Source organism: Garra rufa, chromosome 14, assembly GCF_049309525.1.
Source record: "Garra rufa chromosome 14, GarRuf1.0, whole genome shotgun sequence".
NCBI classification, from domain to species: Eukaryota; Metazoa; Chordata; class Actinopteri; order Cypriniformes; family Cyprinidae; genus Garra; species Garra rufa.
This window is the reverse complement of record NC_133374.1, coordinates 17,048,601-17,076,325: the sequence shown is the minus strand read 5'-3', so window position 1 is coordinate 17,076,325 and position 27,725 is coordinate 17,048,601. Positions and strand designations below refer to the sequence as shown.

At 35.1% G+C, this 27,725-nt stretch overlaps 1 protein-coding gene across 1 annotated transcript; it reads left to right on the top strand.

Annotated features, from left to right (window-relative positions):
- The first annotated feature begins 32 nt into the window (after nucleotides 1-32).
- On the top strand, nucleotides 33-13,040 carry pitpnaa (phosphatidylinositol transfer protein, alpha a). The gene is made up of 12 exons (XM_073817818.1): nucleotides 33-173; nucleotides 2,092-2,122; nucleotides 4,284-4,432; nucleotides 4,558-4,649; nucleotides 4,807-4,814; nucleotides 6,689-6,763; nucleotides 6,888-6,971; nucleotides 7,037-7,114; nucleotides 7,202-7,312; nucleotides 7,485-7,607; nucleotides 12,082-12,147; nucleotides 12,219-13,040. Exons 1-11 carry the CDS (start codon nucleotides 157-159, stop codon nucleotides 12,127-12,129), a joined length of 816 nt encoding a protein of 271 aa, XP_073673919.1. The 5' UTR covers nucleotides 33-156; the 3' UTR covers nucleotides 12,130-12,147; nucleotides 12,219-13,040.
- The last annotated feature ends 14,685 nt before the right edge of the window (nucleotides 13,041-27,725 follow it).

Sequence of the window (27,725 nt, the reverse complement as noted above, 5' to 3'; positions counted from 1 at the left end):
GCTCCTGTCGACATCTTTCAGGAAATGAATTTAAAGAAATGAGAAATCCAGGAACTTGAACCTAAACGAGTCACGGCGGGGAGGACCGAAGCGTCGAAAAATAAACTCTGTTTAAGCTAGTTTGAATGTTGGGCAAGCGGAGGAGAAGGAGATAACATGTTAATAAAGGAATTGTAAGTATTTTAGTAAGTTTGAACTGATCTGAAGTTTTGATCTCGGGCTGAACTTGACTTATGGACGCGTGCTTGGTAACTTTCACCGGCTGCTTCCTAATGAAGTGGATTTATGTTGACTTTTGACTAATACATATTTTTTTATCGATGTGTTAATTAACGTTAGGTTATCAAATAATCTGAAGTTTAATCTACAGTCCTGTTTCGGAATATATTATTAATGTTATTGATATTCCAGTCAGTCTACATGAGCAGTTATAATGAGTCATCAGTTTATTTACTTTACAAACTGAAAGAAAAAGGCGTAACGTTAACGTTACGTTACCTTTCTTAAGTTAAAAACTGTTGAAGTTACAAACTGCAGGTAAGTTAGTATGAATGTGATTGTCACATGCTACCTTTCCGCCGGTCACGCGTCATAATGCACCGTTGTGCACGTCATAGTGCACTTTGAGACTTAAACTTGCTGTTGCATATACATTTTTTTTAAATAGTCTTGTAACCATATTATGACATTAGTGTTTACATAACAAGCAAAATGAATCCTACCTAAGGTAAATGAGCTGTAAAGTATTACATTAGACCGAGTAGACGTCCCTACGTTGACGTATTGATGATGTCATGTCATTATTTACTATCATAATGCTTTTTATGAATGCTTTTTTTGTTTTAATTCGACAACATCATGGAAAACCTGAGAATTATCAGAGGATTTTAAAATATCTGAGGGGTTTAAAATGTGAGAAATAATCCTGGTTTTAAAAGATTAGTGTGCATTTGTTCAACAGTTTTAACTGTTTATTTTGTGGTGCTTGGTTGTAATAATCTTTTCTGGAGATTTAATTATTTTCAGTATGCATACATCTACTTTTTTTTTGTTAACTATGGGTTGTGGCCTGATGTTTTACCCACATATGTGACCCTGGACCACAAAACCAGTCATAAGTAGCATGGGTATATTTGTAGCAATAGCCAAAAATATATTGTAGTGGTCAAAATGTTTTCTTTTATGCCAAAAATCATTAGGATGTTAAGTAAAGATCATGTTCCATTAAATATTAAGTAAGTTTCCTATTGTAAATGTATCAAAACTTAATTTTTGATTAGTAATATCCATCGCTAGGAACTTCATTTGGACAACTTTCAAGGTGATTGTCTCAGTATTTAGATTTGTTTTTAGTTTTTTGTTTTCAACTAGTTGCATCTCTATCCTAACAAAACATACGTCAATAAAGAGCTTATGCCTCATTAGATGATGTATAAACCTCAAAAGGTTGAATAACGCACGATTTGTTATATATATTGATGTATGATTTGTTAGGATAGTACAATATTTGGTTGAGATGCAAACATTTGTAAATCTGGAATCTGAGGGTGCAGATCGACTTTAAAGTTGTCCAAATGAAGTTCTTAACAATGCATAATAATAATCAAAAATTAAGTTTTGATTATTTATAGTAGGAAATGTACAAAATATCTTCATGGTAACATGAAATTTACTTAACTTCCTAATTATTTTTGGCAAAAAAGGAAAATCGGCCATTTTAACCGTGCTACTTAAGACTGGTTTTGTGGTCCAGGGTCATATATATGTAGTATAGTATTGTATTTTGAGACCACTCGATGACTTTAACCCATTATGAAACATATTATCAGAGCATTACTGTGTCATGATTGCAAAGTGACATGTCAGGTTACTGAATAAGCAACACCAGTTATTAATAATTAAAGTGCTCTGTTGTTTACAACATTAAGATTATTATTGCAGTTGTCTTCAAATGGTAAAAAAGGCTCGTTGCCATTCCCAGAGGATACCGAGGTCTCAAAGAAGTAAATGTGATTGAATGAATGAAAAGAGTTCAAAGGTGACCATGTTGTTTTTGCTGACTCAGTGGGTTTTCTTTTCTTTGTCTTTCAGTCGGATCGTCCTGCCAATTTCTGTTGAAGAGGTATGTGCTTCTGTATGGTTTATATTATTGAAATGTCTAGTCATAATTTGAAAGAGACTCACGGATATATTTTTGGTATAATTCTTCCATTACTCCAGTTTTCCGGTCTCCGCCCAGTTTTTTCGGATGGGCTGGACAGTTTAGACGTTGAAATGATGAGCTGAAACAAACAGTCTGAGGTTTGTGGGAAAGTGGCCTAGTTAACTGCAAACCTGTATGTAGCAGACAAGGACAGACTGTAATTAATTTTAACCTGAAACCGAGCTTATCAGACTCTATCTCGTGTACTATCTTTGCTCTAGCTTACTAAGCAAAGGCTGAATTTGTTTTGTCCCTGTCATTTCTTGCCCTCTCTGTTGCAGTATTTGTTGGTGTAAGCTGGGGTGTTTCTACCCTGCATATTTGATTGACTTGTTCTGTATCTGTTGTGCTTGAATAAGAAATCATTGTTGAAGAAGTCAGTTGTTATCGTCTAAATGGTGGTTTGACGTGTGTAGTTGCATTCCATTCTTTTCATCTGGGTGACAGGCCATATAATATACTGATGGAGAATTAAACTACAATTTAATTATACAACCAGCTGAAACAGGAAGCACCTATAGGATGTTACATTGTTGAAGCTGGTTTTGTAGACATACAGAGTGTAGATGCAGTCATAGGGCAAGGGCTGTTGGGAGCTGCATGACTCAGTTCTGTCAGGAAGTCAGTAATTTATACTGGTTAAATTAAAAATAAGTATAATTATGAAAATATAATGAAGCTTTTGACTGCGCAGAATTTCAGTTGCTCAATATTGGTTACTGGCCGATGTTTGAGTTTCCTTTAATCTGTATACACCTATCAAAAGTTTTTTTTTTTTTTTTAGAAGAAGTCTCTTCTGCTCACCAAGCCTGCATTTATTTGATCTAAAGTACAGCAAAACAGTGACATTTTGAAATATTTCTAAATTTTCACTACATTTTCAGCATAATTATTCCAGACTTTAGTGTCACATGATCCTTCAGAAATCATTCTAATATGGATTTTTGAAGGACCATGGGACTAGAGTAATGATGCTAAAAGTTCAGCTTTGAGATCACAGGAATAAATTACATTTTAAAATATATTCAAATAGAAAACCGTTATTTTAAATAGAAAGAATATTTCAGAATATTACTGTTTTTGCTGTACTTTGAATCCAATAAAAAGACTTTTTTAAAAACCAAAAAAGCCTACTGTTTTTTTGTTTGGTAGTGTAATCAATGTTTGTGCATGCTTTATATATTATATTTATATTACTATACATTTTTCATATTGTGCATTTTTGTAATGCCTAAATTTACTTGCAACAAGTACATTACTGATTTGGTTTATTTAGACACAAATAGTGTAAATTTAAAGATCTGCCATTTATCAGTTATTAATCACTATCTAAAAATTATTGCCAGAACGTTTCAGTCTTTTTTTAGAGCTGCAAAATGATTAATCATGAATAATTGATTCAAAATAAAAGTGTAATAAAAAAAAAATATTTATGCATGTGTATATACATACATGTACATAGTAAATATACACAGTACACACACATAGTATGTAAACAAACTTTTATTTTGAATCGGTTAATCGTTTTGCAGCTCTACGTTTTTTGTTACTGCACATTAAAATTTGAATGTCTTCATTCATATGTAGCATTTAAAATTATTTTTATTGTTTTTAGTGTTGTTTTTTTTTTTATGTAAAAATGGTATTGATTTGATTGGTTTTATGCCATAACAATAAAATTATCGGTTGAAAATAATATTTAGAATGTGTATTCAAAGTCTGCAAAACTGCTAGAATATTTTTCAACTCCTGCTGTTTATAGTCTTGGGCAGAAGCTGGTTAGAGTTGGAGAACTAAAGATGCACATACATTTTCTGGAAGCAAGCATTAGACAGCAGTTTCCCTCTTTTCTATCATCAGATTATAGGGTTGAACACTTCCTCTATAATTGTGTCAGTTTGTTTATGGCACACCAGCCTGTATATGGCTATTTGTCTATGCAGATGTTAAACCAGCTCTCAAATGCACAACTTGGCCGAATACATTTACTTTTAGTGTGTTTTTGTTTGTCATTAACACATGTTTTCATACTGTAGTTTGCATATGACCAAGTGAATTAACATTATCCTCTCATCTGCAGTACCAGGTAGGTCAACTGTACTCAGTAGCAGAGGCCAGTAAGAATGAGACGGGCGGTGGAGAAGGGGTGGAGGTCTTGAAAAACGAGCCCTATGAGAAAGAGGATGGAGAGAAAGGACAGTACACGCACAAGATCTACCACTTGCAGAGGTAATATTTATAACATTAATTATTCAGTAATGTGCTCTGTACTGCAGTGCCTTGAAATGATCATTTGAAGAAAATTCTTAATAGTTCATAGTCTGTATTTCACAGTTTCTGTCTGTCTTATGCAGTAAAGTGCCAACTTTTGTACGGTTACTGGCCCCTACATCTGCCCTGAGTATCCATGAGAAGGCCTGGAATGCTTATCCCTACTGTCGCACAGGTACCGGCCACAATAGCACAGATTTACTGAATATACAGCAACTGTGCATTCATACATGATTCATCTATTAAACACAACTTATAGGAATGATGAAATTCACATCTGTGCTTTTCCTATTTTTTTTATGTGCTCCCTACATCATCATTCATCACTCCAGTTCTTACGGTGAGTGTATGAGACACCAGTATGTAATTAAATAACACATTTTATTTTCATATCACTATTAATAATCAGCATGGACAACTGTTTATTAAATATAAACAGGTTTTATTCTAAAATATGCTCACCAAGGCTGAATTTATCTGGTTAAAAATAAAGATTTTTGTCAAATATATTTATTATTTAAAATACGTGGTTTCTATTGTTGAAAACATTTGTTGTTCTTATTTTTGTGGTAACAGATTTGAAGAGAAAGTTCAAAAGAACAGCATTTATTCAATTCAATTCAATTCAAGTTTATTTGTATAGCGCTTTTCACAATACAAATCGTTGCAAAGCAGCTGTACAAAAATGTAGGCTACTATAATATATTTAGGAGCTTGTTAGTGGTGACTACTGTATGTTAAGTCGATGTACATATGATATAAATATTAAAAATAATAATGGTTTAGTGATTATGTGTTGCAATTAAACTTGTAGAAAATTTGTGTAGTGCTGGATGTTGTTTCAAGGCTGGCATCATTAGCGGTCCTCTGAGGGGTTGTCATCATCTCTTCTTGGGTATTCTCAATCCAGACTGAATCTTGTGTAATTCCTAGTTACCACGGGATGGAAATCCCGTGGCAGAAACAGAGAAACAAATATAGAAATAATTAGCATAGCTGCTGTTCCAACCAAGCAAAAATTATGTGTTTAGCCCAAGCTGAAGAATGTTGATGTGCATTTGATCAGATGTAACTGAAGTACAATGTTATGAGATTCATTATGTGAATGGTTGGCTAAAGAGATGAGTCTTTAATCTAGATTTAAACATAGAGAGTGTGTCTGAACCCCGAACGTTATCAGGAAGGCTATTCCAGAGTTTGGGAGCCAAATGTGAAAAGGCTCTCCCTCCTTTAGTGGACTTTGCTATCCTAGGTACTACTAAAAGTCGGGAGTTTTGCGACCTTAGGGAGCGTGAGGCATTGTAGTGTAGTAGGAGACTAGTTAGGTATGCAGGAGCTAAACCATTAAGGGCCTTATAGGTAAGAAGTAGTATTTTGTAAGTGATACGGAAGCTAATAGGTAGCCAGTGTAGAGACCGTAAAATTTATATCATCTGTAAATTCTTTGTAACATTATAAATGTCTTTACTGTCACTACTGATCAATTTAATGCATCCCTGCTGAATAATAGTGTTAATTTCTTTTAAAAAATACTTATGGATCCTAGACTTGTGAACAGTAGTATGTATGGATCGACCAATATGTGACCCTGGACCTCAAAAGCAGTCTTAAGTAGCAAAGTATATTTGTAGCAGTAGTCAAAAATACATTGTATGGGTCAAAATTATAATTTTTTTCTTTTATGCCAAAAATCATTAGGATATTAAGTAAAGATGATGTTCCAAAAAGATATTTTGTAAATTTCCTACTGTAAATATACTGTATCTTACTGTAAGTATTAAAGATTTTTTTTTTGTTGCACCGTCAGATTCCAGGTTCAAATAGTTGAATCTCAACCAAATATTGTTATATCCTGACAAACCATACATCAATTGAAAGCTTTTTTATTCACCCTTATGACTGGTTTTGTGGTCCAGGGTAAAAATATTTATTTTTCAGGACTGATTCCCATACCGATAATTACAGATAAAGTAAACCGATAACCGATATTTTGAACCAATGTCTGCTGAAAAAAAGAAAATTCATGTCAAAAATATATGCATAACAAGGGGTCTGACAGAAACTTTCTTTAAATGCTTTTAAATTATTTTACCTGCAAATCGTTTTGAAAATGACCAATACCGATAACCATAAAAATGCTTAATATTGGTGCCGATAATCGGCCAGGCTATATATCAGTGTCTATATATCAAATCTATTGTGTGTGTTTTATAGAATGAGTACATGAAGGACAATTTTCTTATCATGATTGAGACGTGGCACAAGCCTGACCTTGGTGACCAGGACAATGTGAGTAGACGGCTGACATTATACAGATAAATGCACATCATAATTTAATTACACTGCAAGAAATCAATATTAAATTATAACCGGTAACTAACCATGCCCTTTCTGTTTATTTTGTATTTTGAAGGTTCATAAGCTTGACCCTGAACAGTGGAAGAAGGTTGAGGTGGTACACATTGACATTGCTGACAGGTCTCAGGTGGAAGCTAAGGTAAAGAAAACTAAGTTTTTACTTTAGATGATTAGACTTTAGGAATGCTGACATCTTCTTTACAGGACTACAAACCAGATGAGGATCCAGCTACATTTAAATCACAGAAGACTGGTAGAGGGCCATTAGGACCTGACTGGAAGGTGTGTTTGGTTTCACATTTGTTTTTAGATAAATATCTCCAGTGTTTTTGTAAATGAGTTAATCTCATTTGTTTCTGTGTGTTGCAGAAAGAACTTCCTAAGAAGACGGACTGCCCTCACATGTGTGCCTATAAACTAGTCACAGTCAAGTTCAAGTGGTTTGGCCTGCAGAATAAAGTGGAGAGTTTCATTCACAAGGTATGAAACTCCTCATGCTGTGTTTAGTGTGACTCACTGTATCAACCAAATGTTCATTATAACATCACAGAGGTGTGGTTTAGAAAGATAAACAGTTAGTGTTTGTTCAGTGTTAGTCTAATTTTAATGCAGTGACTCGTGAAACATTAGTGTTTGTTTGGTTTTACTTCAGCAAGAGAAGCGTCTGTTCACCAGCTTCCACAGGCAGCTCTTCTGCTGGTTAGACCGATGGATCAATCTGACCATGGATGATATCCGTCGCATGGAGGAGGAGACGCAGAAAGAACTCGATAATGTAAGTTCAACTTTCAGCGTTTTTTGTTTTGTTTTTGTTTTTTAATCATTGGGAAGTGAAGACCGTTTACAAAAATGATTTATGATGGTCACAGGTAGGGCTTGGCGATAAAACAATAGCACTATTTATTGCAATTAAATTTTCCTCGATAAAACAATAACAAGAGTTCGATAAAAGTTCAATATAATGTTTATGTGCCAAAAGCGAAACAAAACAGTGCTGCTCATTTGAACTGCGTCACACAAACTAATGGATGAAACCTGCTATGATTACTTACAAAGCATAAATTTGATTTAAACTTTATTTGATTTAAAAGGACTTCATAATATTCACACAAGTAGTTCATAGAGGACATAATTATATTAGCCCTACAGTTACAGCATGAAATACTATTTAAAGCTATTACATTTTACATTTACCTATTTTATCTCACAATTCTGATTTTTGAAGTTTATATCTCCTAGTTTAGACTTTATAACTTGATTTAACTCAAACAGTAGCGAGTTTGTCCATTCTGAGGGGAAAAAGCCATTAAGTGTGGGATTTTAAGCTGAAAAAAGAGAATAAGTCGATTTTTCGCATGAGAATTGTGAAAGGGAATTGTAAGAATAAAGTCCGAATTTTGAAATCATTGAAATGTACCTTTTTTATTCTTAATTTTATGGTTTCCATAGACTGCCACTTGAAAGCTAGCTTTTTTTGGCCACCGAATAGGCTTTGCCCACAAAAACGTCATCACTGTTTGCAAACACAGAATTGGTCTACACTAAATGTGTTTACAATACTGTTTTTCATAGAAATAAAATCAAAATTACATTAAATTACATTATTACCAATAAAGTTACATTTTTTACCATGGTATTGAGGTGCTATATGTGTGGTTTTAACTGTGGTTTTCATTATCTAAATTTATGCTACTGTGGATTGCAATGGCTAATTTATAATAAAACTTAAATAATCGGAATAATTAAATTTCACTATATTAAAATGTTGTTACAGTTTTCACAGATGTTACGGTTTTTGATAATGAACAAATGTACGACTGTCAACTGCATTTCTAAGAGACAAAGAATGTAATATTAATATTGGAGCTTGCACTGCAAACTATGCTAAAATGTGAGTCATCAAAGTCAGGCAAAACAAACCTGTTTTGCAATTTGAAAATCATCAGAACATGCTGATACTAAAACTTAATTTTTCTATTAAGGTATTTATTTTGTTAAGGAAGAATGACTAGAAAAATGTGAAGAAATCAAAAACGTGAAGTGTCTGTCACGTTCTGACCATAAAGAGTAGTTTAAAACCACAATTATTGGTCAACAACTTTCACCTAGGAAAAAGTGTGAGAATTTTTTTGGCCTTATTCCCAGCCCTAGTCACAAGTTTTAAAATAAGATACAGTACGGCCTTATTGTTAACTAAAACTATTATAAATTGTTTTTTTTTAGTTGAAGTAAAGCTAAAATATAATATGAATATTCAAAAAAATACTTAAAAGCATTAAGCTAAAACTGAAATAAAAAATTGGACTCAATTGAAAAAAAAAAAGTAAATTAACTAAATTAAGAACTTAATTTAAATGAAAACTGAAAATATAAAAGAGTAATGCACTAAAGATCCTTGATGATGCTAACATTGGTAAGAGGAGTCATTTAATCAGTGTTTAATTTAGAGATTCACTGATATTCAAGTTTTGGGTGATACCGATAAGCTGATAATTAGTTTAATATTGTGACTAATTCATACATAGATATTAGAATTTATACTGTTTGTGTCTAAATACTAAGGCTGGGTTTTGACACAAGCTTGTGATTCGATTTTCTATTTGATTCAATATACAGTCATGGCCAAAAGTTTTGAGAATTACATAAACATTGGAAATTGGAAAAGTTGCTGCTTAAGTTTTTATAATAGCAATTTGCATATACTCCAGAATGTTATGAAGAGTGATCAGATGAATTGCATAGTCCTTCTTTGCCATGAAAATTAACTTAATCCCGAAAAAAACTTTCCACTGCATTTCATTGCTGTCATTAAAGGACCTGCTGAGATCATTTCAGCAATCGTCTTGTTAACTCAGGTGAGAATGTTGACGAGCACAAGGCTGGAGATCATTATGTCAGGCTGATTGGTTAAAGATGGCAGACTTGACATGTTAAAAGGAGGGTGATGCTTGAAATCATTGTTCTTCCATTGTTAACCACGGTGACCTGCAAAGAAATGCGTGCAGCCATCATTGCGTTGCATAAAAATGGCTTCACAGGCAAGGATATTGTGGCTACTAAGATTGCACCTAAATCAACAATTTAAAGGATCATCAAGAACTTCAAGGAAAGAGGTTCAATTCTTTTTAAGAAGGCTTCAGGGCGAAAGAAAGTCCAGCAAGCGCCAGGATCGTCTCCTAAAGAGGATTCAGCTGCAGGATCAGAGTGCCACCAGTGCAGAGCTTGCTCAGGAATGGCAGCAGTCAGGTGTGAGAGGATCTGCACGCACAGTGAGGCCAAGACTTTTGGAAGATGGCCTGGTGTCAAGAAGGGCAGCAAAGAAGCCACTTCTCTCCAAAAAAACATTAGGGACAGATTGATCTTCTGCAAAAAGTATGGCGAATGGACTGCTGAGGACTGGGGCAAAGTCATATTCTCTGATGAAGCCTCTTTCCGATTGTTTGGGGCATCTGGAAAAAGGCTTGTCCGGAGAAGAAAAGGTGAGCGCTACCATCAGTCCTGTGTCATGCCAACAGTAAAGCATCCTGAGACCATTCATGTGTGGGGTCAAGGGAGTGGGCTCACTCACAATTTAGCCCAAAAACACAGCCATGAATAAAGAATGGTACCAAAACACCCTCCAACAGCAACTTCTTCCAACAATCCAACAACAGTTTGGTGAAGAACAATGCATTTTCCAGCACGATGGAGCACCGTGCCATAAGGCAAAAGTGATAACTAAGTGGCTCGGGGACCAAAACGTTGACATTTTGGGTCCATGGCCTGGAAACTCCCCAGATCTTAAAACTTGTGGTCAATCTTCAAGAGGCAGGTGGACAAAAAAAAAACCCCCACTAATTCTGACAAACTTCAAGAAGTGATTATGAAAGAATGGGTTGCTATCAGTCAGGATTTGGCCCAGAAGTTGATTGAGAGCATGCCCAGTCGAATTGCAGAGGTCCTGAAAAAGAAGGGCCAACACTGCAAATACTGACTCTTTGCACAAATGTCATGTAATTGTTGATAAAAGCCTTTGAAACGTATGAAGTGCTTGTAATTATATTTCAGTACATCACAGAAACAACTGAAACAAAGATCTAAAAGCAGTTTAGCAGCAAACTTTGTGAAAACTAATATTTGTGTCATTCTCAAAACTTTTGGCCACGACTGTAGATAATATATCAGGTACAGTACGTGCCAAATTTTCTAAAGGAAAGAAAAAAAAATCAGAGTCAGTTGCTGCTACATTACCATAATATTCTATAATATTGTACATTTTATTGTAATATTGTATTATAATGTACAATATGAAAAACTACTTTTGGCTTAATACTCATTTTGAAGTTTGCAAAAGATTACATTGAACAGTTTGAAGTTATTAATAGTCAGATTAAAATAAACTGGCATATTTAAATATTCCAATATTAAAGGAGAAGTTCACTTCCAGAACCAAAATTTACAGAATTTTTTCACCCCCTTGTCATCCAAGATGACATGTCTTACTTTCTTCAGTCGTAAAGAAATAATTTTTTAAGGAAAACATTTCAGGATTTCTGTCCATATAGTGGACTTCTATGGTGCCACCGAGTTTGAACATGCAGTTTCAAAGGGCTCTAAATGATCCCAGCTGAGAAAGAAGGGTCTTATCTAGCAAAACGATAGTTTTTTTTTTTTTTTCTTCTCAACATTTATAGAATTTTTTTTGCTCGTCTTTTCTAGCTCTGCATCAACTATGTATTCTGGTTCATGACAGTTAGGGTATGTCGAAATCCCCCCATCTAATTTTCTTCCTACATCACTGTTTCTTCCTTTTTTTTTGTAAAGGGCGATTGATGATCTTTGCACTTTCACTGGGTCGGTACTTCTGCAGTGATGTAGGACGATTTTGATGTTGGAGGAGAAAATTAGATGGGAGTTTTTCGACATAGCATAATAGCATTTGAGGTAAAGAAGTATATAAATGTCAGATTGTTTTAAAAATAACCGATCGTTTTATTTTCCATTGTTGAAGCCCTTTGAAGCTGCATTTAAACTGCATTTTGGAAGTTCAAACTCTCAAGCAGCATAGAAGTCCGCTATATGGAGATAAATCCTGAGATGTTTTCCTCAAAAAACATAATTTCTTTACAACTGAAAAAATAAAGACATGAACATCTTGGATGACAAGGGGGTGAAAAAATTATCTGTACATTTTTGTTCTGGAAGTGAATTTTTTTTTCTTTAATAATCCAATACTGACAATTCTAAAATTGTCTTTTTTTCTACCATAGATGCGAGAGAAGGATCCAGTGAAAGGGATGTCTGCCGCAGACGAGTGAGATGCTGCGGCTGATACCGTGAGTATAGCTTCCCTGTTTAATTACAATTTTCTTTATTTAATTATTTATTTTCTTATTTGTATTTTCAGTTCAGCTGTTTCCTAGTATTGGAGTCTCTGCAGTATGATGGCTGCTCTCTGTCTTCATGTTTCACTCCAGTAGTTTTCTCTTCTCTTCACATCTGCACCCAGGACATCCCATCCAGAGGTGTTTCTTACACTAATAAATGGCAACATGTTTTTTTTCAGCCCATGTTTCTGTCTTATGTCTATCAACTTTTATTTTGAAAGTGTCTCAAATGTTTACCCAGCTTTTTTTTTTTTTTTTTTAACAAAATTGACCGACATCAGCACTTGTGTTTAAATATCCCCTCACTACCTGCATCACCAGCATGTTAACATGTTTACATGTTTCTCTAACCGATGTTTCCAACCTTGATGTATTTGCTGCAGGTTTAGTTTTTTTATTTGTACAAGATGAAGCTGCCTCATGACAAATCATCATGAGTTTTTGGTATTAGCGGGTTGCAGCTGACCCATTGTTACTCATAAGCCACTTTTCTCAGGACTTTTTGTAGATTTGGAAAAAGGACTGAATTCTAATGTGGTAATACCAGGTTTACAGTAATGACGTAACAATCTTGCTTTAGTTCAGCTGAATTTCCACACAGGGTCTAGGGCGTTAAATATCATGTTGAGTAGGAAATGTATTAGCCCATGTTTCGAGCTATGCATTGTGCCTCTGTCATACGAGGCTTATGAACTGTATTCAAACGTTTCAATGGTATTCTGCTGTTCTGTTCCACTTTCTCCTTAAGGCTCTGTGTGTTTATTGGGCTCGGATACAATGTAATACTCGTTTCATAATTATGACTTATGAACTGATAATGATATTAAAAAGAATTTATATTATTTCTGTCTGTAGTATTTATTCACTGGTCCTTTGTAGCATGTGGAGATATTTAGCAAATATAAAGTCTTTGTAGTCATTTTTTTTCCTCCTCACATGGATAAGTTTTAGGTAAACAGATTTAAGGGTTTACTTGGGGTTATTGTATTTATGTCCAGCTTCCAGCATTCACTGAATAACTATTATGCGTTGACTGACAGCTTATATTTACCAATTTACAAGTTTAAACTACACTTACAATAGTCTAAACAATGAGTCAGCAATGTAGACCAACTAAACTCCACCAGTAATGGATACTTAGCAGCAGGGTTGCCAGGTTTTCACAACAAAAATCACCCAATTCCTACGTAAAACTAGCCCAAAAGTAGCCCAATCGTGTTTTAAAAGGGGTCCCCCATTAAAAACAACACAACAAAACCCACCCAATTGCTACTCAAAAACTAGCCAAAAAGTAGCCCAATCATGTTTTGAGGGGGGTCCCCCATTAAAAATTGCGTTTGGGGGGTGAAATACACATATTTTTGGCGGGGGTTCCCCTCAGGGTTGCCAGGTGTTCACAACAAAACCCACCCAATTGCTACTCAAAACGAGCCCAAAAGTAGCCCAATCGTGTTTTGAGGGGGGTCCCCCATTAAAAATTGTGTTTGGGGGGTGAAATACAATTTTTTTTTTTGGTGGGGTTCCCCTCAGGGTTGCCAGGTGTTCACAACAAAACCCACCCAATTGCTACTCAAAACGAGCCCAAAAGTAGCCCAATCGTGTTTTGAGGGGGGTCCCCCATTAAAAATTGCATTCCAGGGGAATAAAATACACATTTTTTGGCAGAGTTGTTCACAACAAAACCCAGCCAATTGCTACTCAAAAGTAGCCCAATCGCGTTTTGAGGGGAGTTCGCCTTTAAATTTTGCGTTCCGGGGGTAAAATGCATGTTTTATGGCGGGATCTCCTCAGAGTTGCCAGGTGTTCACAACAAAACCCACCTGATTGCAGATAGTACACCTAAATATAAAATTGTCGTTATTTATTAATCTTCATGTTTCCGACCTATGAGTGGGAAAGACCACAAATTTATTCTAGTCTATTTCATATCAGGCTATACAGCCTGAACAATTAAAACATCCGTATACATTATACATCATAACTGACACACAGCATCTGAAAACTTTACATTTGTAAACTACATAAACTGTACACTTGTAACATATCTTCCTCTATATTTCTGCTTCTGTATATATTGCATTATTTAGTTTTCTGTTTTTATTATATTAGTGTTATATAATTTCATCTCTGCTGTGTAGTATGTTTGCACTGTGTTTACTTTTTTTCTGCAGCAGAAGCTCTAGTCGTCAAGTCAAATAAACAGGGCTGACATTAATTGTTTTGCTCAGCAGCCACTGTGGCAAGTGGTTTTCCAAAATTACTAACCAACTAAGCCTTTTCACTGGCCACAATTTTGATGTTGGGAAATTACATTTTATATGACTAAAGTCTACTAAAATTTATTTAAATTGATTTCCAGGTCCTTTTTTGCCTATTTAAAGGCCATTGTCCCTAACCGTAATAAATGTGTCATCTTTCATTCCACTTTTTATATTTTATTAATAATTTCATTTAATTTCATAAGACACTATAGGGCTGTTACCAATCAAATGAAATCTTTCCACTGCAGAAGAAACACAAGCAGCTAAAGTGGCATTTAGATGCATTTATATGTTTAATGATGCTAAAATGTAGCATGAAATCATTTCTACATTGTAAAATTGCAACAGTAAAATTTGAGCTATGTGTTTAAAATCTGTTTTTTTATAATATATATATATATATATACAGAAATGTTGGAAAAGATGCAAAGAAAAGCTACTTTTAAATATGAAAGTAAGTGAATGGGGTCATTGAGTTATATATATAAGGATTCTTCAGAAGGCTGATTCATTCTAGAATGAAGCAAGTGCCTGTCTTTATGAATGGACACACAGCCGTTGTTCACTGACGAGCTGCGCACTTTCACACTGATAATGAACATTGATTTGCGCAGCTCGTCGGTAAACAACGGCTGTGTGTAGTATATACGGCTCAACGTGAAATCACGCACCTGATGGCATTTACCGCTGATTACAGAACCGGCTTTACTGACAAAACGCGCAAGCATGATCGGCCGATTCGGATCGGTGCATCCCTAGAAGAAAGCCAACCGCTCCTGCCTTGTGGTGAGTTTTTTTTATTACCAACCAAGGTTAATTTATTTTTGCTTTTTAAAATTAGTTTTATTTTAATATAGTTTTCAAATTTGCAATAAAATTTAGTTTAGTTTTTATTTTGTTAACACATTTCTATTTAGTTTTTATATAGTTTAGTTTTAGTTTTTTAGAGATCAAATAGAGATCACAATTTCCTCGCAATTTTAAACTAAGCAAAATAATGTGATCAATTGCTGCAGTCTATTTAAAAGTGTTTAGTTAATTTCAATGAATTGTTAATCATTTAATACATAATATTTGTATTTAAAATAGAATATATTTAATACACCAATTTTTGATATAAAATTTATGAAAAAGTAGTTTGAATGAATAACTTGCTCACAAAAATATTACTAGATTAATCTGGGTTTATGAATCAATCTCTATTCAATGACAAATACATTTTTTAACAGTTACTTGTTTCCACCTAGTGGCCAAACAATGCAATCGACACTTGAGTGTTTGAATCTCTAGCCTTTAACGATTAATCAGCTCTAGTATATTGGTTTGATCGCTTGTGTTACATAAAAAATAAATAATTTTGCCTCAAACTGATGCAGTAGCCTAGATTAGAATCTAGACGCGCCCCTAGCGGCAGCAAATTACATTTGCTTCTAAGGGCAGTCTAGTAACTCTCCGTTCACTTGAGATTTCCAAAAATCCAAAATCGACCGGGCCAATCACGAGTCGGTGGGCGGGTTTAACATGATGACGACTGACCTGCGACCATTAGTTCCGTCAGACGTTCTCTGGTTCCGTGAATTACGCGTGAGAGATAAAGCGATGGCTGCTGCTAGCGAACAACTTTCTTTCGAATCGGCTTTGGCCGCCACTCTGAAAGACTTGGAGTTAAGCTTTTCTCTGAGAAAAGAACAAGAAACTGCACTGAGGTCGTTCTTACAAAAGAAGGATGTATTTGGAGTTGACTACTTCACCTTCTTCGTTGCTCCGATTGGTTGTAGCGCTACCCTATTGTGTGGAGAGTGAGTTTGAAAGACAACCGTTTATCCCGCCCCTCCGGTTGAGCGCTGTCTATGGAGAGTGCCCAGACCCTACATTTATGTGGGTCTGGCTTGTCAGGCTAGCAGTAGCCTAGATTCAATGCAGATGCTGTTCAGGTCGCTGTCTTTATTTTTTTCCGCCATGGGGTGAGAACGTAATAATTAAGGAAACTATTATTTATTTTTGACAATTATTATTTTATTACAGTTAGTTTTTCAATAAAAGATGTTAGTTTCATTTCAGATTTTCATTTATTTTGACGTTTTAATTTTATTTCAGTTTACGAAAATGTTTTCTGATCAATAGTTTTCGTCTTAGTTTTAGTTGTCGTTTACAAAAATAACCTTGTTACAAACAACAACAAAACATATACAATTATAACAAGACATCTGATTAAAATAAATAAAAATCGGGTTTACAATTTACATTTTTAGATATAAATATACAAAATTACAATTTGACAAACTGTACTGTGGCGAGTAAGAAACTGGAAACAACAGCAGCAGTAGTAGTGGTAGCAGTAGACCTCCAGGTTAAGCCAGGTTTAGGTCATACCTCAATAAGGACATTTAAGTATCTTTTATAAATGTACCTTAGAAAAAACGTTACTGGTGGACATCTTGATACAAAACAATGGCACTGACACATTTTAGGATATGCCAGTGCAAGTTTCTTTCAGTTAAAAAAGCCTACCCTTGCTTTTTTATATTTTATGCCTTGTCTTTTAATCCTGGGGATGCTGTAGCAAATAATAATATAATATTTAATGAATGAAATTAATTCATTTTAAAAAACACAGCAACAATAACAAAACAAAAAATAATTAAGATATAAATATAAAATAATAGTAATAATGCAATTGATTAATATTAAATGTATAATAAAATGACAAATACACAATAACAAAATTAGTTAAGACGATCCATTAAATAATAACGATAATAATAATAATAGAGTTTATAAGAATAACATGAAAACTTTAATATAGTAAAAAAAAAATAATATAAATTAACACAACAATAAAAAACAATATAATATATAAAATATAAATAAATGATAGTAATAACAAATAATTAACTGCCTACTGACCAGCAACTAAGAGACTTGGTAGTCTTCGCATTGTAGCTTTTTTTTATCACAGAGCTCAGTAGGTGATGGATTGGCCTTAGTAGTCAACTTCTGGCGGGACTGCTGTCTTGGATAGTGGTGGATAGTGGCGGATAGTGTTGGGTGGGCAGTGCTGTCCCATCACACCATATCTATGGGAATGACCAGCGGCGTCAGGTGGTGTGACGCACTCGCTGACCCATCACTCACCTGAAAGCACTCTTACCATAGCGAGACGCTGCTTTAGATTCTCGCACTGTCAGTGAGAGACCAATAGTGAGGCATCGCTCGGTGGGTGACGGATGGTGTCAAAGACAGCTTCTCGCCAGATTGTTGACTACAAAAGTAATAACAATATATTTGCAAATAAGCAGTTAAGCGATGCGACGACTACCAGTCATTGTACAGAAGATAATCCATCCTTGATAGAGTTGAATACCACAGAAGAGTAGAAGTATCTGTTGTGAACTTTTTCTCAGAGACCAGGAGACGTCTGGATATCTTGAAACAGAAGTTTCTCTTTATTGAGATCCTAGCTGTTCGTCGCTGCAGATCTTCAAAAGTCGTCTGACTAATGTCCGATACATTACAGTTTAATATACATTTCCAAGGGGGAGGAAAACATAGAGGTGGAGTCAATCTAAACAAAGCATGCAAATGTGATATAGATAATCAGCCTAGTAGGATTTTCCCGTCCTTGATCTATTTAGAATACAAGTGTCATTCAAATGCAAAGGTGCTAAACAAAAGGCAGTTGTACCTTGAGCTTAGAATTCACACTTAACTTAGGAAACCTGCCAGGTGTTCAGGAACTGCAGGAGAACAGGAACTGGCAGGAACCACTTGCTACTAACTTTGCTTGAGAGAATAATTTGAGAATAATCTGATGTCCTCATTTTTACCATAAATGCTAAATACAATGTAGGAACAAAAAAATCATTAACAGAATCTTAAATTTGTAATCCTTCATATCTAAAGAAAAGTAGTACAAAATAATGATCCAAAAAAAAGTATTATAATAAATCTAAATGATAAATGAATATATTTGACAATTTTCTAATAAAAAATAGCAATATGCAAAAAAAATTGTTCATGTTAAAATCCTGGCAATATTTTACATTGAACCATTAGAAAATAAACTTTTTTTAAGCAAACTTCTCACTCTTAGTAGTTTATTTTAGATACACATCTGAAAATAATTAAATGAAATATATAATATAAATATTTGCTAAATGTTATAAACAGTGAGGCATATATTTCCCAAACTGAAAATAGATTTAATTTCATCCTTCATATAGCAAAATATATTTCAAAATGTATTTCAGGGTCATAAACATACATTTCCAATCTTATAGTAGTACGTCTAGGCTAAATACAAGTAACTCCATTATTATTTTTCATAAATCGTGTTTTTATTATGTTTTTGTGTTTTATTGTGCTAGTTAGCTGTGTTTTTTATATTATTATTTAATCAAAACAACCCAACTGCAGTTTGATTGATTACTTATTAAAAACAACATGATTTCAGAAATCTGTTTTTGCAAATGAACTCCTCAAATGTACATTAAATTTGGAGATTAAAATGTATAATGATTTTATTAATTTTAATAATTTATTTACTGTAATTTTACTGCCTTTTTTTGTAACATTGAATGTATTTTCTTGGATTTAAAAGTATGGAGGGCAAAAAGAAAAAATATATATATAATTTATTAAAATAAATAATAATTATATTCACACTCCAAGGTTCCTAAATAAACTGTTTAGAAACAAATTTGTCTTCAACTGTGTGTGTGTGTGTGTGTGTGTGTGTGTGTGTGTATACATATGTACTACATGTATATATGTATATATTTGTATACACACAGTTAAAGACAAATTATTAGCTCCCTATGAAATATTTGATTATCTTTAAAAAAAAAATTCCAAGTGCTCTTTAACAGAGCGATTATTTTCAACACTGCATTTCTAAACATAATAGTTTATTTAGGAAGCTTGGGATGTTTGTAATACAACAGAAACAAAATTTTAACCAAGATTTAAAAGTCTACAAGTCTAAAATTATTAGCCCTCTGATGCAAGTAGTCAATTGTGTGTCCCTTTTGCTTGATAACAGCCTTTAGTCGTTTGTTTTAGTTCTCAACAAGTTTCAGACATGTCTCCAGAGGAACCGCAGCCCATTCTTCCTTAGCAAATCTCTCAAGCTCCTCCAGATTTGTTCGTCTCCTGCATGGACATGTGTCCTACAGATTTTCTATTGGATTCAAGTCTAGGATTCCAGTCAGGGATGTTCACTTTGTTCATTTGGAGGTAGTTCTTCACCAGAAATGAGGTATGTTTTGGGTCATTATCATGCAGGAAGACAAAACATCAAGTCAATCCAAGTTTTGTTGCAGACTGTCTGGTTGTCTTTCAAAATCTACTCGTATTGTTCTTTTTTTCTTTGACGCCGACAAGGTTCCCAGTTCCAAACGCACTGAAAAATCCACACAGCTGTATACTCTCTCTGCCATGTTTACTCTGGGAATGGTGTTCTTTGGTTTGAGCACCTCTCCCTATTTTCTCCAAACAACATCTCTGTGGCCAAAGAACTCTAGTTTTGTCACATCTGACCTAGGGATGTGCAACAACGATCGAGTACTCAATTACTCGGCCTTGACAGCGATGATTCCAACTTATTTACTCCAACTTGTCATTATATGGATATATAATATATACATAAAATGGATTCATTATATCCATTACGGCCATGCACAAGCTCCACCTCCGATTACTCGATCAATCGTTTTTGAAACCTATCGATGATCAAAATGAGAAATTTTCCAAAATGTGACCAAAGGACACCTTTCTAGCATGCATAGGTTGTCATTTAAACATCAGTCTAGCTAGGAGGTGCCTCTTCTTCAGACGTGAAGTTTTTCTTGATCGGCATCATCGCAGTCCATTCCTGTGCAGGCCTCTAATCAACGTCTTTGTTGAGACATCAGTCCCAAACTTAGCAAATCATTCACTAGTGTCTTAGCAGCTGTTTTCGGGTCTTTAGAAACCTCTCACTAGTTTTCTTTCCAATATTTTTTTAAATCTTTTGTTTCCTGCCTCTGTTCTCCACTGTGAGGGTCATCTTTAAACTTTTTTATAATACTTCTCACTGAGCATTAACAATGAATTTTCTCAAGTCCAAAATTTTTTTTTGTCTTTGCCATGATGACAGTACATATTATTTCACTAGTGTTTGCAAGATACTAATCCTCAGTTGCAGTGCAGTTTAAAGGCTTAAAGGATTAATTTGGTTTATTAGGCAAGTTAGGTTAGTTAATAGATAATTCCAGGCAATCTTACCTATTTGCAGGGTGATAGTTTAGGTAATTATGTCCTCTATTTAACAAGAAACTTTGACTGACATCAATTCTCGGCAAAGATCTGGCTCTGTTGAAAGACCTCCATGTGCACTTCAATTCAGGACCGCAGGGATATTTTTTTTATAGAGAGTGATGAGTGACTTTGTGTAGCACTGAGCGATAAATCAATGGAAAGATGCAAAAACAGTCGCTAAATGTAGCTGATGAGGATGAGGTCATAATGGCGTGTTCACTGATCAATATAATATAAATATATCAGTGAGAGAGTGTTGTAATCTAAATAAGTTGTCAAAGAAATGTATTTTGTTTCTAGGCTTTTGAATGAAGTCTTAAGTGTTAAGTGACTTCCTCACCCCTTTTATCACTAAATTAGAAACATTGACATTGATTACAACTAGTGGTGGGCCGTTATCGGCGTTAACGTGCTGCGTTAACGTGAGACTCATATCGCGCGATAAAAAAAATATCGCCGTTAATCTATTCTCAAAGTTGGGTTGGGAGCTGGGTCTAAACTACGCAAGATATGATGACTTTCACCTTGATATTTTAGCGCGGATGACGTATATCTAGTTGAATTGCACTGTAGGGGGCGAGAACAAGTCTTCAACTTCTGTGAAATTACCACATCAAATGAGACGCGCAGACATGGATGCAGCTATGAAGCCGCTTCAGGGCAGGTGCGTGTGTTGCTAGACCCTTTTTACTGGGGCACGTGCCCCAGTGAAAATCTGCTGTGGCCCAGTAAAATCTCAAGTTTGAGTTATAATTTACTTTGATAATCCCAAAATAAAGACATTAAACTATATGCAACAACTGAATTGACGCTTCTAAAAGCAACGCAGTTTATTGGAAGACTATGCACGCAGATAGGCTATCCATACCCGCGCGCCTGTGTATTTTACGGGAACGCGCACGTCGTACAGCCTTTTGCGCAGAAGTACTTGGTTACACAAGTTTGTATAGTTAATTGTGTTGTAAATGCAATTGTCAAGCAGTTTGTAATGCATTTTGGAAACAGGAGATGATCGCCTGGTCTAATGCGCCACCTGGCTTGAGAAACCCGTTCTCAAAGACTTACTTTTAGTCATTATTTGGGTAGCACACATATTCTGAATGCCTTCAGCAGAATTTAAATTAGCCATTTTAATCTAGATTAATCTAGATTAATTTCAAGATTTAATCTAGATTAATCTAGATTAAAAAAATTAATCTATGCCCACCACTAATTACAACATAATCAATTATTAATATTTTGTTGGTCCTCTCTTGTTTTCGCATGTGTTCATAATGTGTATGACAGCATGGCCAAAAATGAAAACTGCACAATTTGGCATGTTTCATTGCATTATTATCAGAAATAAATCAAGTGGCTCCAAGCAAATATGCAATATGCTAACAAAATCAGTAAGACATTTTTTTTTCTCTTGGCCACAACTTGGGCATTTTGGGACATTATTGTAGTCCTTAGTTCACAACACTTAAGTGTCCCTTCAGTCAACATATAAGAATCAGTCTTAGACTTTACTGAAAGTTGCTTTTCTTTATAAAAGTCTTCTACTCTTAGAAAATTCCTACTTTTTATTAAGAATTTTATGACGCTTAAGTCAAAGTTTAAGACTATTCTTAAAAGCATATACTGGCCTTGATATTCATTTGGCAGTCTGTGACATTAAATGGAACCTGGAAGACTGTGTGGTGCTGTAGAAAAGTGAGTTTATTGCTCTTAAATATTTGATAATTTAAGTTAATCTTTAGGTGTAGAAGAGAAATTGGAGGTGTGCAACCATGTGGCATGCTGGCATTGTTTGCTTTGACTCTTGACACTAATAAATGTAATTTCTCCAATCTGACTCTTCATGCTCACCTGGACTTGAAACACTACAAAATTGGTGATGAGGATTTTACTATTATGAATTAAAGATGGCTGCAATTGCTTCATTTCCTTTGCCATTCCTGCCATGTCCTGTTCAGCCTTCAATACCCTGATGTTTGGCTAAAGATGTTCAAGAATTATTTACTGGTTAATCCATCTGGAGATGAATGGCTTGCTGCACAAAAGAGAGCTCTATTTCTTCGTTGTTTGGAGACAGAAGATCAGAAATTATTTTATACAGTTTGTAGAGTCAAGGAGTGACTATGGAGGAAGCTATTGAGGCTTTGCGAGCTTACTTTGTTTCTCGGCCGAATGTAATTGCAGAACGGCATGCTTTTAGGAAACAAACTCAAGTACCTGGTGAAACAGTCCTATAGTATGTAACTTCACTCTGAGATTTAGCAGCCACGTGAGTTTGGATCAAATCTTGATAAAATGTTAAGTGACCAATTAGTAGAAAATGTGGCCAGTCATCATATTAGAGAAACACTGTTGTTGTAGACTGACTTGACTGTCAGTAAAGCCATCACGATTGCTACTCAAATTGAGGCGGCTGGTGAACAAGTTGTCTATGACAGCTTTTGGTCAGTATAAAGTTAAATACTCTTCATCTACCAAGCCTGCTGTTTCCTGTTTTAAGAGTCATTGTTACTTTTAAGACTTCTTAATCTTCTACGATGACTTCATTTTGTGTATGTTATCACTGTGGATTAACAAAACGTCTTGCAAATGATTCTAGATGCCTTGCTGCTTCATAAAAATGGCATAATTGTCAAATATTGGGCATTTTACATGAATATGTCGCTCACAACAAACACGCTCTTTACCTAAAATTGTTTTGCCTGAACTTCAGATTTTGTACATATAAAGTGTATTTCTACAGTCACAACTGCTTCTGCCTCAGTACCTTTGTAGTTTATAGTGGATTCTGGGTCTTCCGTTTCCATTCTGCCAAAATCTGTGTACAAGACATAATTTAAAAATGACTCCTTGCTGCCTCCTTCTGTTAAATTGGTGTGTTCTGTTAAATTCCTGTGATCCAATACCAGTGCTTGGTTGCTTACCTGTTACTGTCACCAAGAATGATGTTAGTTGCAAGACATACATTTTTATAGTTGAGTTCAGGACTACTCTTCTCGGAAATGATTTAATGACCTGCACATTCACTGTAGCGGCCTAAAAACCAACCAAAGCAATAGCTAAATGTAGGAATAACTTGTGACGCGTCAATCATCCATTGCAATCTTGAAGTTTTTTATTTTATCAACCAACATAGAAGCATTGCTTGAAGCATTGGAAGATAGTTTTTGAATTAAGGCTTTAATGTCTATGAGGGATTTTAACTTGGTCACATCAGTGGGTAAAGTCCGTGTCAATGGTTTGTGTCAATGTCTGTATTGACCAGTCCAAAAATCTTTTTTCAAAGGAAATGTCAAATATCTGCCTCCTGCAGAAAGCAGATTTTCGTGACAGGTCTAATAAAAAAATTGGTCGTAGTCATGAGTCGCACCTGATGAACAAAAACTTTTTTTGTCTGGAAAGGTTTGGATGACTTTCCAGATTATCCATGAATTACGGGGTGCTGAGTCATCCACCAAAAGCACAATATCTCCTGGATTAATGTTGCAGTTGACCACTTCTGTTGTTCTTACAATTGAGGAAGATACTACTTTTTCCATAGTTTCCAGAACAGATCTGATATATACTGCACTTGTTTCCATAGTCAATGAGCATATGTATCTTCTTTTTGAAATGCCAATTCAGTAAGACATGTCTACACTTATTGGGTCACACTGTATCTGTGCAAGGTGCTCATCCAAATGAGGATCATCTTAATTCAATGCTTCATGCACCAGTTCCGACAGATGCACATCAGCTTTGTTCCTTCCTTGGATTAATGTCATGGTACAGCAAGTTTATTTCAAGTTTTGCCACTGTGGTGGAGCCATTGCGTGGTTGTATCAGTAAAGGAGTTGACTTCGGTTGGTCGGCACTTTCTGGCAGCACAGAAAAGTTTTAATACTGTGGAAGAATTGCTGCTTAAAAGTTATTTTTATTTGATCCTAATCTGTTTATTGTGGTTTCAGGTGATGCATCAAACTATGGATTAGGTGCTATACTGGCTCAAATTCATGAAGATGAATCTGAACGCATTGTGGCATTTGCTTCAAGAACTCTATCAACTTCTGAACACAAGTATTCAACAATTGAAAAGGAAGCCTTAGTCTGCATCTGGGCTGTTGAAAAATTGATAATCTATCTTTGGGGTCAGTCTTTTTTTTTTTTTTGCATATTGATCATCAAGCTTTAATAGTGCTTCTTTCTTCCGAAGTTACAGATTGTGCTGGAACGAGAATTGCGCGCTGGGCAGCACAACCATGCTTTAATTATGAAGTGGTTTACAGTTCTAATTCTCAAAACCATACTGCTAATTGTCTGTCTTGATTGCCTTTGCCAGCTTCTGAAAAGGATGTTTCTGATGCAGAACCTGAATTCCTTGCATTCTTATCTTCTGAGTTGTCTACTGAATTTGCTTCTGCCTCTGCGTCATGTCCAGAATTGACTGCATTATGTGCCCAAATTGATCATGGATGGCCTTCATCAATGGCTGGAATTGTCCATACAAACCAGCGCCTTTGAGAACTTTATTGGTGGCCAGGTATTGATTCTTTGGTCAAGCATTCAATGGTCAAAAATTGTGATGTTGTACTCTGTTATACTATGCTGTTATACCATGTAATGCTATACTCTGTTATACTATGTTATACTATATAATGCTATACTATACTGTTATACCATGTAATACTATACTATGTAATGCTATACTATGCTTTTATACTATATAATGCTATACCATGTAATGCTATACTATGCTGTTATACTATGCTGTTATACTATGTACTACTATACTCTGTTATACTATATAATGCTGTACTATACTGTTATACCATGTAATACTATACTATGTAATGCTATACTATGCTGTTATACTATATAATGCTATACTATGTAATGCTATACTACGCTGTTATACTATATAATGCTATACTATATAATGCTATACTACGCTGTTATACCATGTAATGCTATACTATGTAATGCTATACTACGCTGTTATACCATATAATGCTATACTATGTAATGCTATACTACGCTGTTATACCATATAATGCTATACTATGTAATGCTATACTACGCTGTTATACCATATAATGCTATACTCTGTTACACTTACTATATAATGCTATACTATGCTGTTATACTATATAATGCTATACTCTGTTACACTTACTATATAATGCTATACTATGCTGTTATGCCATGTAATGCTATACTCTGTTACACTTACTATATAATGCTATACTATGTTGTTATGCCATGTAATGCTATACTATGCTGTTATACTATATAATATACTATGTAATGCTATACTACGCTGTTATACCATGTAATGCTATACTTTGTTATACTATGCTGTTATACTATACTATAAAATGCTATACTATGCTGTTATACTATACCATGTAATGCTATACTATGCTACTATACTATATAATGCTATACTACGCTGTTATACCATGTAATGCTATACTATGCTGTTATACTATATAATGCTATATAATGCTATACTATATAATGCTATACTATGCAATGTTTATACTATACTGTTATATTATTGTGTATTTTAAGAATCAGTTATGCTGCATTGCGAAACCGTTCATTAAGATTAGTCATAAGACTATTGTGTTAACTTAAAGGTGCCATAGAATGGAAAACTGAATTTACCTTGGCATAGTTAAATAATAACAGTTCAGTACATGGACATGACATACCATGAGTCTCAAACACCATCGTTTCCTCCTTCTTATATAAATCTAGTATTTGCAAAAGACCACTGAAAAATAGGTCAATTCCAGCATATACCCGACTGTTACGAAACTTTCCCGAGATCGTTAATAGTTACGCCTCCAAAATTACGCCCAATCATCGGTAACGTCAGTACATCAGTTAAACAAGGCGAGCCACTGAAGGGACACGGTTAGCTTAATGCTAGCGCTAGCCTGTTACATTGCAATACATAGGATTTCACTTACCACATAAACAGAGAGATGACTGCGCATATGATGGTGAATGATGGAGAAATAAGTGTGTTGATGATGGTGAATGATTTACAGATCTGGAGAATCACTGACAAGCTGCTCAACTTGTGTGGTAGGAACATAGACTGTAAAAAAGATGGACAACGCGTTTCCGCTTCTTTCCACTATAGAAAAGTGAAGCCAAAACAGCTCAATATGGCCGCTACCATCTTGGGGGAAGTTACGTCATTTGGAGCCAGAGCATGCGCAGTAGAGGTTCGTTTGGAGCCAGAGCATGCGCAGTAGTGTCGTGAGGCGGAGCCGCGGTGTCAAAGTCCCGCCCAAACTCCCACAGACCCAATCGCACGATCACAATCATGACAACACACCCCGTTTTTATAGCATCAAATAACTACTTAAATGCAAACTTATTAGAAAAACGAACACCTGAGCATGAATCAGCATTATAAGAACTACCTCACACGATGGAAATCACCTTTGGAAAAAAATTATTTGCCGTGTAATTTGATTATTTAGTTTGGCTCACGTCCCATTAGATTACATGGAGAGGGTGGGGTTTATGACCTATACTGCAGCCAGCCACCGGGGGGCGATCGAAAACTTTTGGCTTCACTTTTCAGGACACCTATGGCACGCTTGGGTAGGAAGCACTCCCTCTGCATTGTAACTTTATCCGCGATTCAAAACGGCAGATTCAACAAACCGCATATTAAAAGCGGCTAGAGTTTGTATGTAATTTGCAATCTGACTCATGCTCACCTGGACTTAACTACAGAAAGGGAAATGAGACGTCAGAAAGTAGGCTAGTTTTCTTTATTTTGCAAAAGCCATATTATGATGTTATACTATGCTGTTATACTATGTAATGCTATGCTATACTATACTATATAAAGAATAAATCCTACACACAAGAGCTTTTTAAGCACAAAAATCCAACATCTGTATTATATGACCCTGGACCACAAAATCAGTCGTAAGGGTCATGAGATATATACACAAAAACTGAATC